Below are 13,509 nucleotides of genomic sequence, written 5' to 3' on the forward strand. Positions count from 1 at the left end.
AAAAAGGAAAATCAGGAGTCATTGGAGAAATGGCTGATTCTAAGACTGGGGCAGGAAATACATAAGATGAGCTTGGAGCATTTCATAGTGCCAGAAAATAAGGAAGTATTTTAAAAAACTTTATAATGATTGGTGTATGTCAAAGGGACCCAGAAGCCAACCAGAAGAGCTCCCAATGGCCAAAGATGGAACAACATGAGCAACAAAATAAAGTACTATGGAGATTATAACCCAAGTATAAAATAAATATCCAGAAGACCATACTGATATAAATACTTGAATAAATAAATAAATGGGAGAAAATAGAGAAATCCCCTGTGCAGAAGTATTCCAGATAATTTATGTAGATATTCTGCCCTCTGTATAACTCTCCTGTGGAAAAATTTCTCCTCTGTTCCCTGTTTTGAGAGTTTTTTATTATTGTAAGGATGTTTGATTTTGTCAAGTATTTTTTCTACATCAGTTGAGATGATCATGTAGTTTTTACATTCTATTAATGTGATGAATTATATCAATTGACTTTCTTATGTTGAACCACCCTTGCATTCCTGGAAAAAGTCCCACTAAATCATAGTGAATTTCCTCTTACTATGTTGCTGGATTTGATTTACTTTTGTAAAATGGAAACAATAATTATACTTTGCAGGATAGTCATGATGAGAAAATTATATATGTATATGATATATATGGTTTTATATATCATATACATATATAAAATCATATATAATTATATATACATATAAATTATATATAATATACATATCATATATATATTAAAAATTTATAGTTATTATTATTGGATGAGCTCACTCAGAGGGAGTGTCTAGAATGAAAAGAGAACCTAGGAAAGAATTTTATGCAACATTTTTAAGCAATAGGCAGAAAAAGGACATTGACATGGGAGTCTGAGAGTGACCAGACATCTATGTCACATAGCTTAAATTAAAAATGGAATGTACTAGAGCATATATCTGGAAAGCCCAGGAATATAACTGTTTTCAGGCATAGCTGAAATCCAACTTCAGTCTCTGCTTTGCTCTGTTGAATTAATATTGAGGCACGGTGCCTTCACATGCTGATAAAAATGGTCACTGGCAGCTTTAGATTTGCATAATCCTTAATCACTGATTTTTTTAAATCTACCATTAAAATCCCAGTTTAAAAAATCTGAGAAAGGTTTTAATTGACTTTAATTAACCACTTTTGGGGTGGGGGGGTCCATTCTTTTTTGACACAATGTTCATTAATATATAATACTTTTATTTTTTATTTTAAATAGGTGTGAAAGAGAGCAATCATTTTTAAGTCTTCAGGTTCTAATGTGCTCTTTTTGCTTTTAACCTCTCCAGCATAACCCAAGGCAGATTATTTCCCTCTCTGCTTTAAGGGTAGTGCCACAGATGAAGAGCAATTTAATATCTACCCATCTGCCATAGTTCATTAGCAAACTCGCACATGAACTAGGGCATTCTCTATCTTCATGGCAGCTTGCTAGTGCTCCTCTAGTGTGCTCAGCTATTATAGGTTGCTAAGCAATAATCCTAGGGCTTGCATTGTCCCCACTGAAAATGCAGAATGGAAGTAGATGTGTGTTTGGTTACAACTCTAGACAAACACTTCTCTCTTAGAGCCATAAAAACAAGAAAAGAAAAGGATGCATGGCAATAGCAGGCTCAATAAATCAGGATTCTGTACAAGGCTATCTGCAGCTGTCCTTTGATTGAGTGACCTCTGAATTCAAGGATCATAAATTATAGCACTACCCCAAGGGCAAATTAATTCAGAGGTTAAATTGAGTATAGTTTCAAACAGGTACTGGGTTTTTTAGTGGGTATATGCTTTGACATTCCTAAACTTTTTATAGATAGATCGATTCATTTATACGTTCACTCAATAAATGATTTACTGATGTGTCACTTTGTATCAGGCACTATGCTAAACACTGGAATTATTTTTCAGGAATGTCTTACTCAGCTCTTCATAGAATTAAGAGCCTTTCAAACATACATACCTTCACCCTTGTATTAATCTGCCTTCTAACGTACAAAGACCTATTCAGGCACTATAAACATAAATGGTTTCAGCTAAATAAGAAGAGACACCAAAGAATTCCTTATCATATTTTCAAAGTTCTAGCTTTTTAAGTGACTTTTATCATTTTCTGCACTTAGTGCATGGCCTGCTGCTGGGCTTGGCCTCAGTACAACCCTATTTAAAGAAATAAATAGGAATGAATTATAATCCACACTATAATAAGCTTTGACTCCTATAATAAGACTCTTCACAAGGAGGCATATAACATAAGTCGAACTGATTGCTTATTAAACTGGCAAAAATTGATCCAGCAGAGCTAGTCAAATAGATGTGTGATGTTCTCTTTAAACAAAGGTCCTGTCTGAAACTCAGCTAGCTTGGTCTTACTAGGATTTCTTAACACTTGTACAAAATGTAGAATGACTACTGTGAAGGAAGGAGGGAAAAAATCACTTTTAAACACTTTTTTAGGAAAAGGAACTTTCCTACAAAACCTTGTTAATCTTAGGGCTCTGTAATAAGAACAGAGCTGAGCAGACTGATGATTCAAAAAAGATTTTTCAAAATTCAAGTTAAGCTCAGAGCCTGAAAAGTACGATAGCTGGGGTAAAGAAATGAGGAATTCACATGGTACATTTAACCATAATATTTTCTATGCAGTTATGTGTTTGAGTGTATTCTGGGAGCTGCCTGGCAAGATTGCATCATTTTAATTTTGACAAGTATAATCATATATATGTATATCAAGGATAAAGACACTTCCTTTGACATGTTGAAATTACAATAACAGGTCCTCTTCCCACTTCCTGTACACACATACGCACGCATATACTCAGAAAGGAAGATGCAGAATATTAGGTTTAATAGGGATGACTGATTACTGAATATATAAGTATATAACATTGAATTTGATAACACAACAAGCAGCTGCAAAGTTTTCCATGTATATTATACACTGGAGTGAAGAGATTTAAACAAAACACACTTCCCTCTACCATACACTGAAAAGCTGTAACAGAAATTGAAAGTACAAGAATGGCAAAGACCACAAATTCTTGACTGATATTTTTTCTAGAAAGGCAAGAAATTACATGATGGATTACATATGTAAAGTTTTTGCAGGTGCAAATTTGGCCATAAAACGATTAAAGTGAACACCTAATTAAATTTATAACAAATTATCTAGATCGCAATTCTGTTTGGAATGTTTGAAATGAAAGAGTTCATTTATAAGCCTGACCCAAGTGATTAAGGTATAGTAAAGTATGTGCATGAGGTAATGGTGGTAGAGCGTGAGAAAGAAGAAAGTAAAATGAAGAAACTGGTTGGGAGGGGACAGACAGAAAGGGACTTGTGAGAAACTTCTATTTAAAAGTTAGTGAATCTGTGAAAACAGTAATAAGTTTATAATAAAGACAGAATAAGTGTTGGGAATTTTGGTTCTTAATGTGTTATGTATTATAATGTGTATTAATAAGAAGAAATACTAAATGATTGTTTTTAATTGGTTTAAAAGACAGAAAAACACTTTGGAGAAAAGCAAGCACCAAAAAGTTATGACTAGCATCTACACTGCAATTTATAGTATAGCAAACACTTCAATAATTATTATTGTAACTTAGCCTAGCACACCCTAGTACATACTAAATACTCAATACTTGTAAACTGAGTTGAAGGGAATTTCTATTAATTGAAATAATAATCGAAATTGTTAAATTTTAAATACTGTAAAGAATTTCTGTCACATAGGATTTCACTAAGCACCTGAAGTTAGAAGAATCATAGTGAAAGGGATGATATCTTGCCCACCTATTTGTTGCCTTTTAGATCCTATCAATTTTCAGCCTGCATAATTATGTGGGATTTGGGTTAAGGATGGGGCTTGAAGTCAAACAGAATAAATGTGTGGTCAAGTACAGGGGTTAAAAATTAGAACAACAATACAATAAGCAGGCTCTATCATGAGGGCTCTTCATTTTATTTTTGTATTAATGGGTTGCCTATGTATTATTAACTCTCTTAGCTAAATTTCCTAAATACAAGATGGCTCAAAAGTATTAATAGAAGGCTAAGGAAACACATCTTAAACTATTCCCTAAATTGTATTTAAGATACCTTAGGGATTACATTTTTAAAAGGCAAAATCTTGAGGAATGCATCCCTAATGGAAACTTAATAATAGTTTTAAATTCTGCTGTGTAGTGGAAAGGCTAGTTCTCTACCTTGGGATTTGACTTCATCTACTGCTTCTTTTGCCACATTGTTGCTGGTGTCCCAGGCAGAACTGTCTGGTGTACCTTGTAAGCTCTGAAAGGAGAAAATAAATACCAATTAAAATGAGGTGCTTTTCCTCACAGTTGCATCAACGCTCCCAATTAAAAAATACTTATGCCTTTAGATTGCCAAAATAAGTGAAATCATATGGTATTTGTCTTTCTCCTCTGGGCTTATTTTACTTACCATAATACCCTCTAGGTCTTTCCATGTTGTCACAAATGGCAGGATTCCTTTCTCTTTTATAGCTGAATAATATTCCATTGTATATATGTACCATCTCTTAGAAAGACAAATTTCATATGATTTCACTTATATGTGGAATTAAAAAAAAAAGGAACAAAATAGCAGTAGACTAAGAGATGCTGATAAGTGACTGGTGGTTACCCTGGGGGAAGAGTGAGGGAGCTACTGTTTTCTTTAACTATTGGATCACCTTCCTTATTTATGGTGGAAAGAAAAACATTTCATCTTTAATGGAGGGAATTAAAGGCTAATTTTGTGAATAAATGGTGGCAAAATAGCTTTTTGTACTCATGCTGATGTATTTTTAAAAATATAATAAAATAGTTTTAAGCTCACATTAGTCGCCTTAATGGTGAATCCATATAGCTATATTAAATTGCTTCCCCTTTTCTATAAAATGTTTTTCCTCACTGAAGTATTCTATTTAAAAACAAAGTTATTTAAATGATTAAGATGGAAATTACATTTTCAGAATGATAGTAAAGTTACCCTAAAAACTGGTGGTTATTGAACAAGGGTAATAGTCCTGATTTTAGGAAGCAAGCTTAATTTATCTATAATTCAAAATAGCTCTTCACAAATAATTTACCCATCTATAGAAGCTTCCTGCAACTGATTCAAACGAGTCAGACGAGTTTGGTGATCAAGATGAGTTTGCCCTTTTCCATTTGTTGTTTTGTTTTTTTATCTTTTTGAATGCCCACATCCTTTCTTTTCCCTCTCCATAAGAAAATTAATTTGTCCAGTTTAGTCTCCAGCATTAATATCTGATTATTCTCGATATCTTTACCTTAATAGGCTCTTCCACTTCAATTTCTTCCTGATTCCTTTCCTTGTTTTCTTTTCCATTTTCCTGTAGTAGAAAGAATGTTAGTAAGATAAAACTAACCTCTCAAAGTTTACAATAGCAAGCTTTTTATGTAAAAAAATTTCACATAATGAGTAAATATCATACCGAATAAAATCACAGAGTAGTTATATGAACAAATTCAAACAGTAACAGTCTTATTATATATAAGAAATGCCAACCAACTGAAAGCAGGTCACTGTGACCCAACGGTTAGTTGACCACTTTTTTCAGCATTTTTATCAAAACCTGATGCAGAATACTTTAACTAAAAAGAGAAATAATTAAATGATAGAATACAATGTTGCATCCCAGTTTTCCCAAGAATACTGAATCTCAAATCTTCTCATGGTTAAATGATTAGAAACCTCTATAGGTCAGGTACCTGAGTCGGTTTGGGTTCCTCTTGAGATGCTGACTCACTCATCCGGACCACTAAAAAGATATCACCAGATACTAGAGAAAACTACTACCAGAACGGTAGTAATAACAAAAAAAGAGAAAGAAAATATTAACGACAAAAGGTACTCTTGAAGATCAAAATCTCCCCCACCCCCCACTGCATCCACCATTATGTTGAATGGCAAGTTCTCAACTGCTAAAATTTTTCAAACTGTCCTACTGTTATTACTGGCCAAAGCTAGATTAGTCTAGGCTAGTGCTCAGGGAGACAGGAAAATTCACGATAGTAATCATCACCATTATCATTAAAAAACAGTAGCCAGCAACAGTAAGGGAATTGAATTTTTAAAACATTATTATCATCCTCATTAATTTTTGAAAAACAACAATAAAGGTGAGGTGAAGTGTAACTCTGATGTTACTTAACTCATGTGTAAAGGCAGACAAGACATTAGAATAATAACCTTGCTAAAAAGCTCTCTTTTTGAGGAGAGAGTTCTGAGAAGAATGGGATTTATCTGGTTTATTTATTCATATTAAGGAATTAAAATGAATATTACCCAATCCCCACCTCATCGCAAATGGCTACAGAGTTAGTTACAAACTATCAAAATTACTGCTAGACCAAAAATCATTTGAGTTTGTGTATATTTAGCAAGGTGTTATGTAAAAGTTAATTTTAAATACATGGCCTCTGCTTCTAGAGTGATTACAATTTAGGGACTTGTTCAATTGAAATGGTAAGTTAATAATGTGCTGGAGTGTTCACTTTTCTTTTTATCAACATAACACATGTTCTAGTTGAATAAAGCAAAAGTACTGGCTTTGGAGACAACAGATTCCAACACTTAAAAATAGCTGCCTCAAAGTCTTTTTGAAGCAGTTCATAAATAATAAATAGTACAAAATGCATTTCTTTGATAGGTCCCAATTGTGCATTCTCGCAGACTGCTTTCTTTGCTTACGTGTCCATCTCCTGAAATTGCTAAGAAGCTACCTTCCATTTCTTTTAAATTCTGTTTTGTTTGGATGCTCCAGATCCTTTATTGGTAAATTGGCTCAAGATCCTTTATTGAGTACTTTCTATATGCAGGCAGACATTGGGCTTAAAAAAGGTGGATAAGATGTACCTTTGAAGAGGTCCCAGTTTAGTGAGGGGAAAAGGAATAAACATACAATTTAATCTGCAAGTGCAAAAGTAGAGGCACTTATATAATGCTAACGAATACAGAGGAATGAGTGTTGATTTTCCTAGGAAGGGTCAGGGAAGTTTTCACAGAAAAATAGGTTTCCAAGTTGGATTTTAAGGGACTAGTAAGACATTTCTGTGAAAAGGAGAGGGAAGAGTATTTGAGGCAGACGGAGCAATGCTACACTAATGTATGAGATTTCAAAAGGTGTTCAAAGCATTCATGTAGCAGACCATAGATATATAAGAGGAAGTAGCAGAAAATGAGCTAAAAAGGAAATCTTCAATTTGTGAAGAATTATTCATGCTAAATCAAGGAGTTTGGACTTTATTCTGTGCTTTTTAAGCACAGGACAGATGTAATCAAGTTGGTGCTTTAAAAAACAAAATGACAAAATCACTTTGGAGGAAAGCAAGCACCTAAAAAATTGTAACTAGCATCTACATAGCAATTTATAAATAATTATTATTGTAGTTCAGCTCAGCACATACTAAATACTCAATACTTGTAAATTGAATTGAAGGGAATTTCAGTTAATTGAAATATGAATTGAAATTGTTAAGTTTTAAATACTGTAAAGAATTTCTGTCAGGACAGGAAGTGTGAAGGCTGGGGGAAGAGAGAATAAAGGTAAATTTTGCACCTTAAATGTTGCACCTAAGGTGAACCTTGGTGAGCCCCTCACTCTAGCTGAGGCTCTGCCAGACATTGTCAGTACCCAAATCATATCCTTCAGCTTCACCTTTTCAGTACATGCAGATGGTCTCTGACTGCAAGTGTCTGCAGTTCTGTCTGCCGTCTTGTTATCAGTCCAAAGGTAGGCGTAGGCCAGAAATGCTAAGAGAGTTAATATCTTACAGGTGAACAGTAGATAGGAGGCTGCATATATCCAAGTGATGGAAAATTTCTGAAGTATGTTCTATACTGTCCCCCAGAGTTCCCCAATGGGATTGGATTTCAGTTGCCCACAGTTGTCCACAGAAAGCTGCCCAATAATGCATTTGATAACCACCCAATAATGGACGTTTTCATCATTTGCCTGTATTACTTCTCTACTCTCTTTCCATTATTTCTGGAACCACCTCCCAAATGAACTTGCACTCAATTCCTTGGATCATGGTCTATTCTGAGGGAATCCACACTAAAACAGATACAATGATCTGGTTTGGAGGCATAATTGGATCTAAGAAGTGACAGAGGAATAGTCAAGGCTCACTGAATATTTTTTCGTATGTAGAAGCCTGAATGGATGATGATTACATTAAGTAAAATAAGGAAAGGAGAGAAAAACAAGTTTGAAGAATGATACAAGTTTGAATTTGGAGGTGTTATGTTTGAGATACCTGTTCAACAGGCTGATAAAAGTTTTCAGTAAGACTCTGAATGCCACTGAAATATTGCTACATTGGCAGGAAGTTATGCAAAATCAAGTCATTGGAAAATGATAGCAGCATTAACTTGTACTTTAATTAGTCAAAGTACATAGTATTCTGCATTCCTTAATTCCATCCATGAGGTTACAGAGTCATTCCACTTTGGTTATCAGCTATGAGACAGAGCCTTTGTGAATCTCTTTAAGAAACCTCCCCATACACTCCCAATAGATTTGTGAATTGTTGAATTGCAGCATTTGGCATCTTGGTTGGCAAGACTTTGAGTCATATATGAAATTATCCTTAAAAAGGGGGTTTTCCAGTATAAGAGAGAACTCATACTGATTTTATTCTGATTTCTCAGACTAATTGAAGATAAGACATTTCATTTACCTGGATTTCTTATGTATTAATACAAAAATGCATTTGAAGGAGGATGCTAGTGGAGCTCACAGAATAAGAATAGCTAGAAAAAAGCCCTTGTTCATGAACACTTAAAGTAGGGTTGAGAAAGAAGAACCAATGATGTTTTTTGTAAGTGCCATGGTAACCACAAAGCAAAGACCTGAAGTAGATGCACAAAAGTTAAAGAGAATGGAATCAAAACACACCACTACAGAAAATCATCAGCTCACAAAGAAAGGCAGCAAGAGAGGAAGAAATCAAAAAAGGAACTATAAACAGGCAGAAAACAATTAATAAGATTAATTAGTAAGTCCTTACCTATCAGTAAGTACTCTAAATGTAAATGGATTACTTTTTCTGTCAAAATGCATAGAGTGGTTGGATGGATTAAAAAACAAAACAAAACAAAAAAGCAAGACCCCTGAAAAGCTTTTGTACAGCAAAGGACACCACCAATAGAACAAAAAGGTATCCTACAGCATGGGAGAATATATTCATAAATGACAGATCTGATAAAGGGTTGACATCCAAAATACATAAAGAGCTCACATACCTCAACAAATAAAAAGCAAATAATCCAATTAAAAATGGGCAGAGGAGCTGAACAGACAGTTCTCCAAAGAAGAAATTCAGATGGCCAGCAGACACATGAAAACATGCTCCACATCGCTAGTCATCAGAGAAATGCAAATTAAAACCACAATGAGGTATCACCTCACACCAGTAAGGATTGCCACCATCCAAAAGTCAAACAACAACAAATGTTGGCAAGGTTGTGGAGAAAGGGAAACCCTCCTACACTGCTGGTGGGAATGTAAATTAATTCAACCATCGTGGAACGTAATATGGAGGTTCCTCAAAAAGCTCAAAATAGAAATACCATTTGACCCAGGAATTCCACTTATAGGAATTTACCTGAAGAATGCAGCAGCCCACTTTGAAAAAGACATATGCACCCCTATGTTTATTGCAGCACTACTTACAGTAGCCAAGAAATGGAAGCAACCTAAGTGTCCATCAGTAGATGAATGGATAAAGAACATGTGGTACATGTACACAATGGAATACTATTCAGCTATAAGAAGAAAACAAATCCTACCATTTGCAACAACATGGATGGAGCTAGAGGGTATTATGCTCAGTGAACTAAGCCAGGTGGAGAAAGACAAGTACCAAATGATTTCACTTATATGTGGAGTATAAGAACAAAGAAAAACTGGAGGAACAAAACAGCAGTAGAATCACAGAACCCAAGAATGAACTAACAGTTACCAAAGGGAAAGGGACTGGGGAGGATGGGTGGGAAGGGAGGGATAAGGGGGGGAAAGAAAGGGGGATTTACGATTAGCATGTATAATGTTGGGGGAGGCAAGGGGAGGGCTGTGCAACACAGAGAACACAAGTAGTGACTCTACAGCATCTTACTAAGCTGATGAACAGTGACTGTAATGGGGTTTGTGGGGGGGACTTGGTGAAGAGGGGAGCCTAGTAAACATAATGTTCCTCATGTAATTGTATATTAATGATACCAAAAAAAAAAAGCAAGACCCAATTATAAGTTTCCTACAAGAGACTCATATCAGCTTTAAGGACACACATAGGTTCAAAGCGAAGGGTTGGAAAAAGATATTCCATGCAAACAGAAACCAAAAGCAAATAGAGGTAGCTATACTTAAATCAGACAAAATAGACTTTAATCCAAAATGAGAGATGAAGCAAGTCTTTATATAACGATAAAGGAGTCAATTCATTGAGAATAATGGTTGCAGAGTTACAATATTAATTGAATTCACATCCCAGCCAAATTACATGAGAAAATTGGGGTACTGATTGGGAAGCAAGAGGGACCCTGAAATTGGGATTATCTCCAACTCCTGAGTTACTCTGAGCCTCTCTTGTCAATGGAAGCAGGTTTTCTTCCATTGGCAAGAGAAATTGTGGAGACTAGACTTTTATGAACTCAAAACTTTGTAATAAGCTCATCTAGGACAATTGCCTTGCAAGGGGAAGTCCATTTTCCTCAAGACTCACCACAACCACGTCTTAATTCTAGTTGATTCATAACTAAAGTCACATGTTAAAATGCTCCAGCTGCACAAATACAATGTCTAACCAGGAGGAAATAGCTTTTACAGCAAAAGTTTTTCACTATTTCCTTATATAATGGCAGACACTGAGGGAATAAGTGTGAGAATACATTATAAAGGAATTAATGCAAGGAGCACAGAATATAATAGTGGGATGGTTAGAATTTATTGAAATGGGCACAATTATCAGAAATTAAGGATTTGATGTGTGAGCATCTACAATTGGAAGTGATGCTAACCATTTACTTGGTAAATTCACTGAAACTTGGACTCCACAGTGGCCTATGTTTAAATGAGATACCAGAACTTTCCTCGCATAATGTAAGAAGGAATCCAAAGGTTTAGGGAGATTAGAATGTTGGAGTTGACTTGTCACATATTAATTTGCACATACTGTCCTTTGACCCCCTATATATCCTCAGAGAGGACTCTGGGTACATCCTTTTAATGAGGCACTGAAAAATCAGTTAGTGAGTGAAAGTATTTGCATGATTGAAATACTCTTTGGTGGCTTTCTTCTGTAGGCTAGGCATAATGGGATGACCCTTTCCAGAGTAGCAGAAGCCAGATGTCAGTGTTTAACCACAAAAGACAAGGTGGGCACATTTACCGTAAAAAAAGTAGAGATTGAGTGGTAATCATGTTTCTTTGACCCTGTGATCTTTGTGGCTAAATAATTATGGTGGTTCTAGGAATAAAAAAGATGGCCAGCCTACTAAAATGTTGATCATCTACACATAATATTAAAAATACATATATGGGAGCCAAAAATTTGGCTTTAATCACCAGAGTGGAGAGTTCTTTCCTTTCACCCAGTTTCCAGATATAAGTCCCTAAACTGAAGAAAAGGATGGATCCTGTTAAGGATTCTGAAGCACTTCCGTGAGTATATACTGATGGCTTCTCCAAGTCTTCTCCACAGGGAACTGTGGCCATCTCCTAAAATGATTGTATGCTAGTGAATAAGAAATATCCAGGTTTTTCAGGAATTTTTAAATATTGGCACTAAATTGATGTTAATTCATGGGAACACAAACTGCCACTGCAGTCTGCCAGTTTAAGTGGGGGCTTGTGGTGGACTGGTGAGAGATGGAGTTGAAACTCAAGTTTGAATCTCAGTAAACCGAGGAGGTCCATGAACCACTCTATAGTGATTTCATCAGATACCTGGTAAATGGCAGAATTTCAATATAGGCTCTCTAATCCTGGAATAAGGACTATTATTGTATGAAGTGCCAAGTTGAAGCCCTTGGGAGCCCCTCTCCCTCACTAACATACATAATAGGAGAGTAAACAAAAATTATTGCTTTCCTGGGATGGCAGGATGGGGGATTACAGAGATTAATGACATCAATAAAGATTTGAAAGATAGGGGTGATGAAACCTATCTCATGTCAATTTAACCTGCCTGATTGTCCTGTGAAGAAGGTAGATGAATCTTGGAGAATGACTGTAGATTGTTATAAATTTAATCAGGCAATGCCTCCAATTACAGCTGTTCTTCCATATGTAGTATCTTTACTGGAGCAAGTCAACACAGCCCCTGCCACCTGGTATGCTATTGACCTGACAGATGCTTACTTCGACATACAAATTGACAAGGAACACCAGCAGCAACTTGCTTTTTCTTGGCAGGGCCAACAATATAACTTCACTGTCTTGATGCTACATGAATTCCTGCTCTCTACTATAATACAGTCCACAGAGATACTGAGCATCTTGACCTTCCAGTCAGCCCTGAGTTGGTCTAGTACACATATGACATTATGCTGTTAGATCTCTGGAGCAGGAAGTAGCAAGGTCTTAAACCATCCCTGTGAGACACAACCAGAGGATGGAAGATAAACCCCATTTTTGGAATCAATTTCCGTATCAGTCAAGTGTCAATTATTAAGTTATTGTTTCAACTCCAAACTTATCCTTTTGTATTCTTTGATGCTGGAGGTGGGACTCTGAAAACACATTTCTTTGCCTTGCAGCTGGGTGTTACGCTCTGCTAACTGGGGGACACCAGAGAGAGATTCCAAGGCTGACAAAGGACAAGAGACTTGTTCCTTCCTGTCTACCTCATGACAATTTCCTGTAGCCTTGTGGTTCCTGTGTGCTTCACCCCTGCAAATTCTTCTTCATCCTGTTAGTAGCAGTTCCTTTATGTAGCAACAGCTGAGTACAGTTTATAGATTTTCTACAGTTCTGAAGTTTTCTTTGGCTCAAAGACACCAACACTAGCCAGCCAGTATTCCTGCCATGGAGGTCTGTGTCCCAGACCACTAGGTCCCATAAAGCCCCCTCCTCTAAACCCAGAGACACCAACATCAGCTGAAACAGCACTTTCTCCTCACAGATCTGAACTTCAGCTCTGTAGGGTCACTCCTCTAAGTTTGTAAGTTTTTTCCTTTGCTTCCTTTGTTTTATTTTGTTTTTTTTTTTCCAGTCCTAAAGGTGATAATAGTTATTTCTTCTGTTACACCTTAGATTTTTCTTTTTAGCTTTTCAGTCATCTACCTAACTTTATAGCTAGTTAACAATTCTTGTTAAATTATCTGTTCAGATAATTGGTGTGGTTTCTATCACCTATTTGGACACTGATTATTAAATAAAGTTAGTAAAAGATTATTAAAATTTAATAAAAATTATGACCAGATGGAGAC

The 13,509-nt window shown here is 35.8% G+C and overlaps 1 protein-coding gene across 2 annotated transcripts in view; it reads right to left on the reverse strand.

Moving 5' to 3' along the window:
• The window catches only part of EFCAB5 (EF-hand calcium binding domain 5), a 130,491-nt gene that overhangs the window by 105,420 nt on the left and 11,562 nt on the right, over positions 1-13,509 (reverse strand). The window contains exons 2-4 of one of the 2 annotated variants that reach the window (XM_037022736.2): positions 5,787-5,867; positions 5,345-5,407; positions 4,257-4,341 (exon numbers count right to left, since the gene is read on the reverse strand). In XM_037022736.2, the coding sequence (XP_036878631.2) occupies positions 4,257-4,341; positions 5,345-5,407; positions 5,787-5,867 (229 nt within the window). Of the gene's footprint in view, positions 1-4,256; positions 4,342-5,344; positions 5,408-5,786; positions 5,871-13,509 lie in introns of both variants that reach the window. The other variant, XM_073235065.1, reaches the window with a different exon arrangement.

Source organism: Manis javanica, chromosome 4 (assembly GCF_040802235.1).
Source record: "Manis javanica isolate MJ-LG chromosome 4, MJ_LKY, whole genome shotgun sequence".
Classification (NCBI taxonomy): Eukaryota; Metazoa; Chordata; class Mammalia; order Pholidota; family Manidae; genus Manis; species Manis javanica.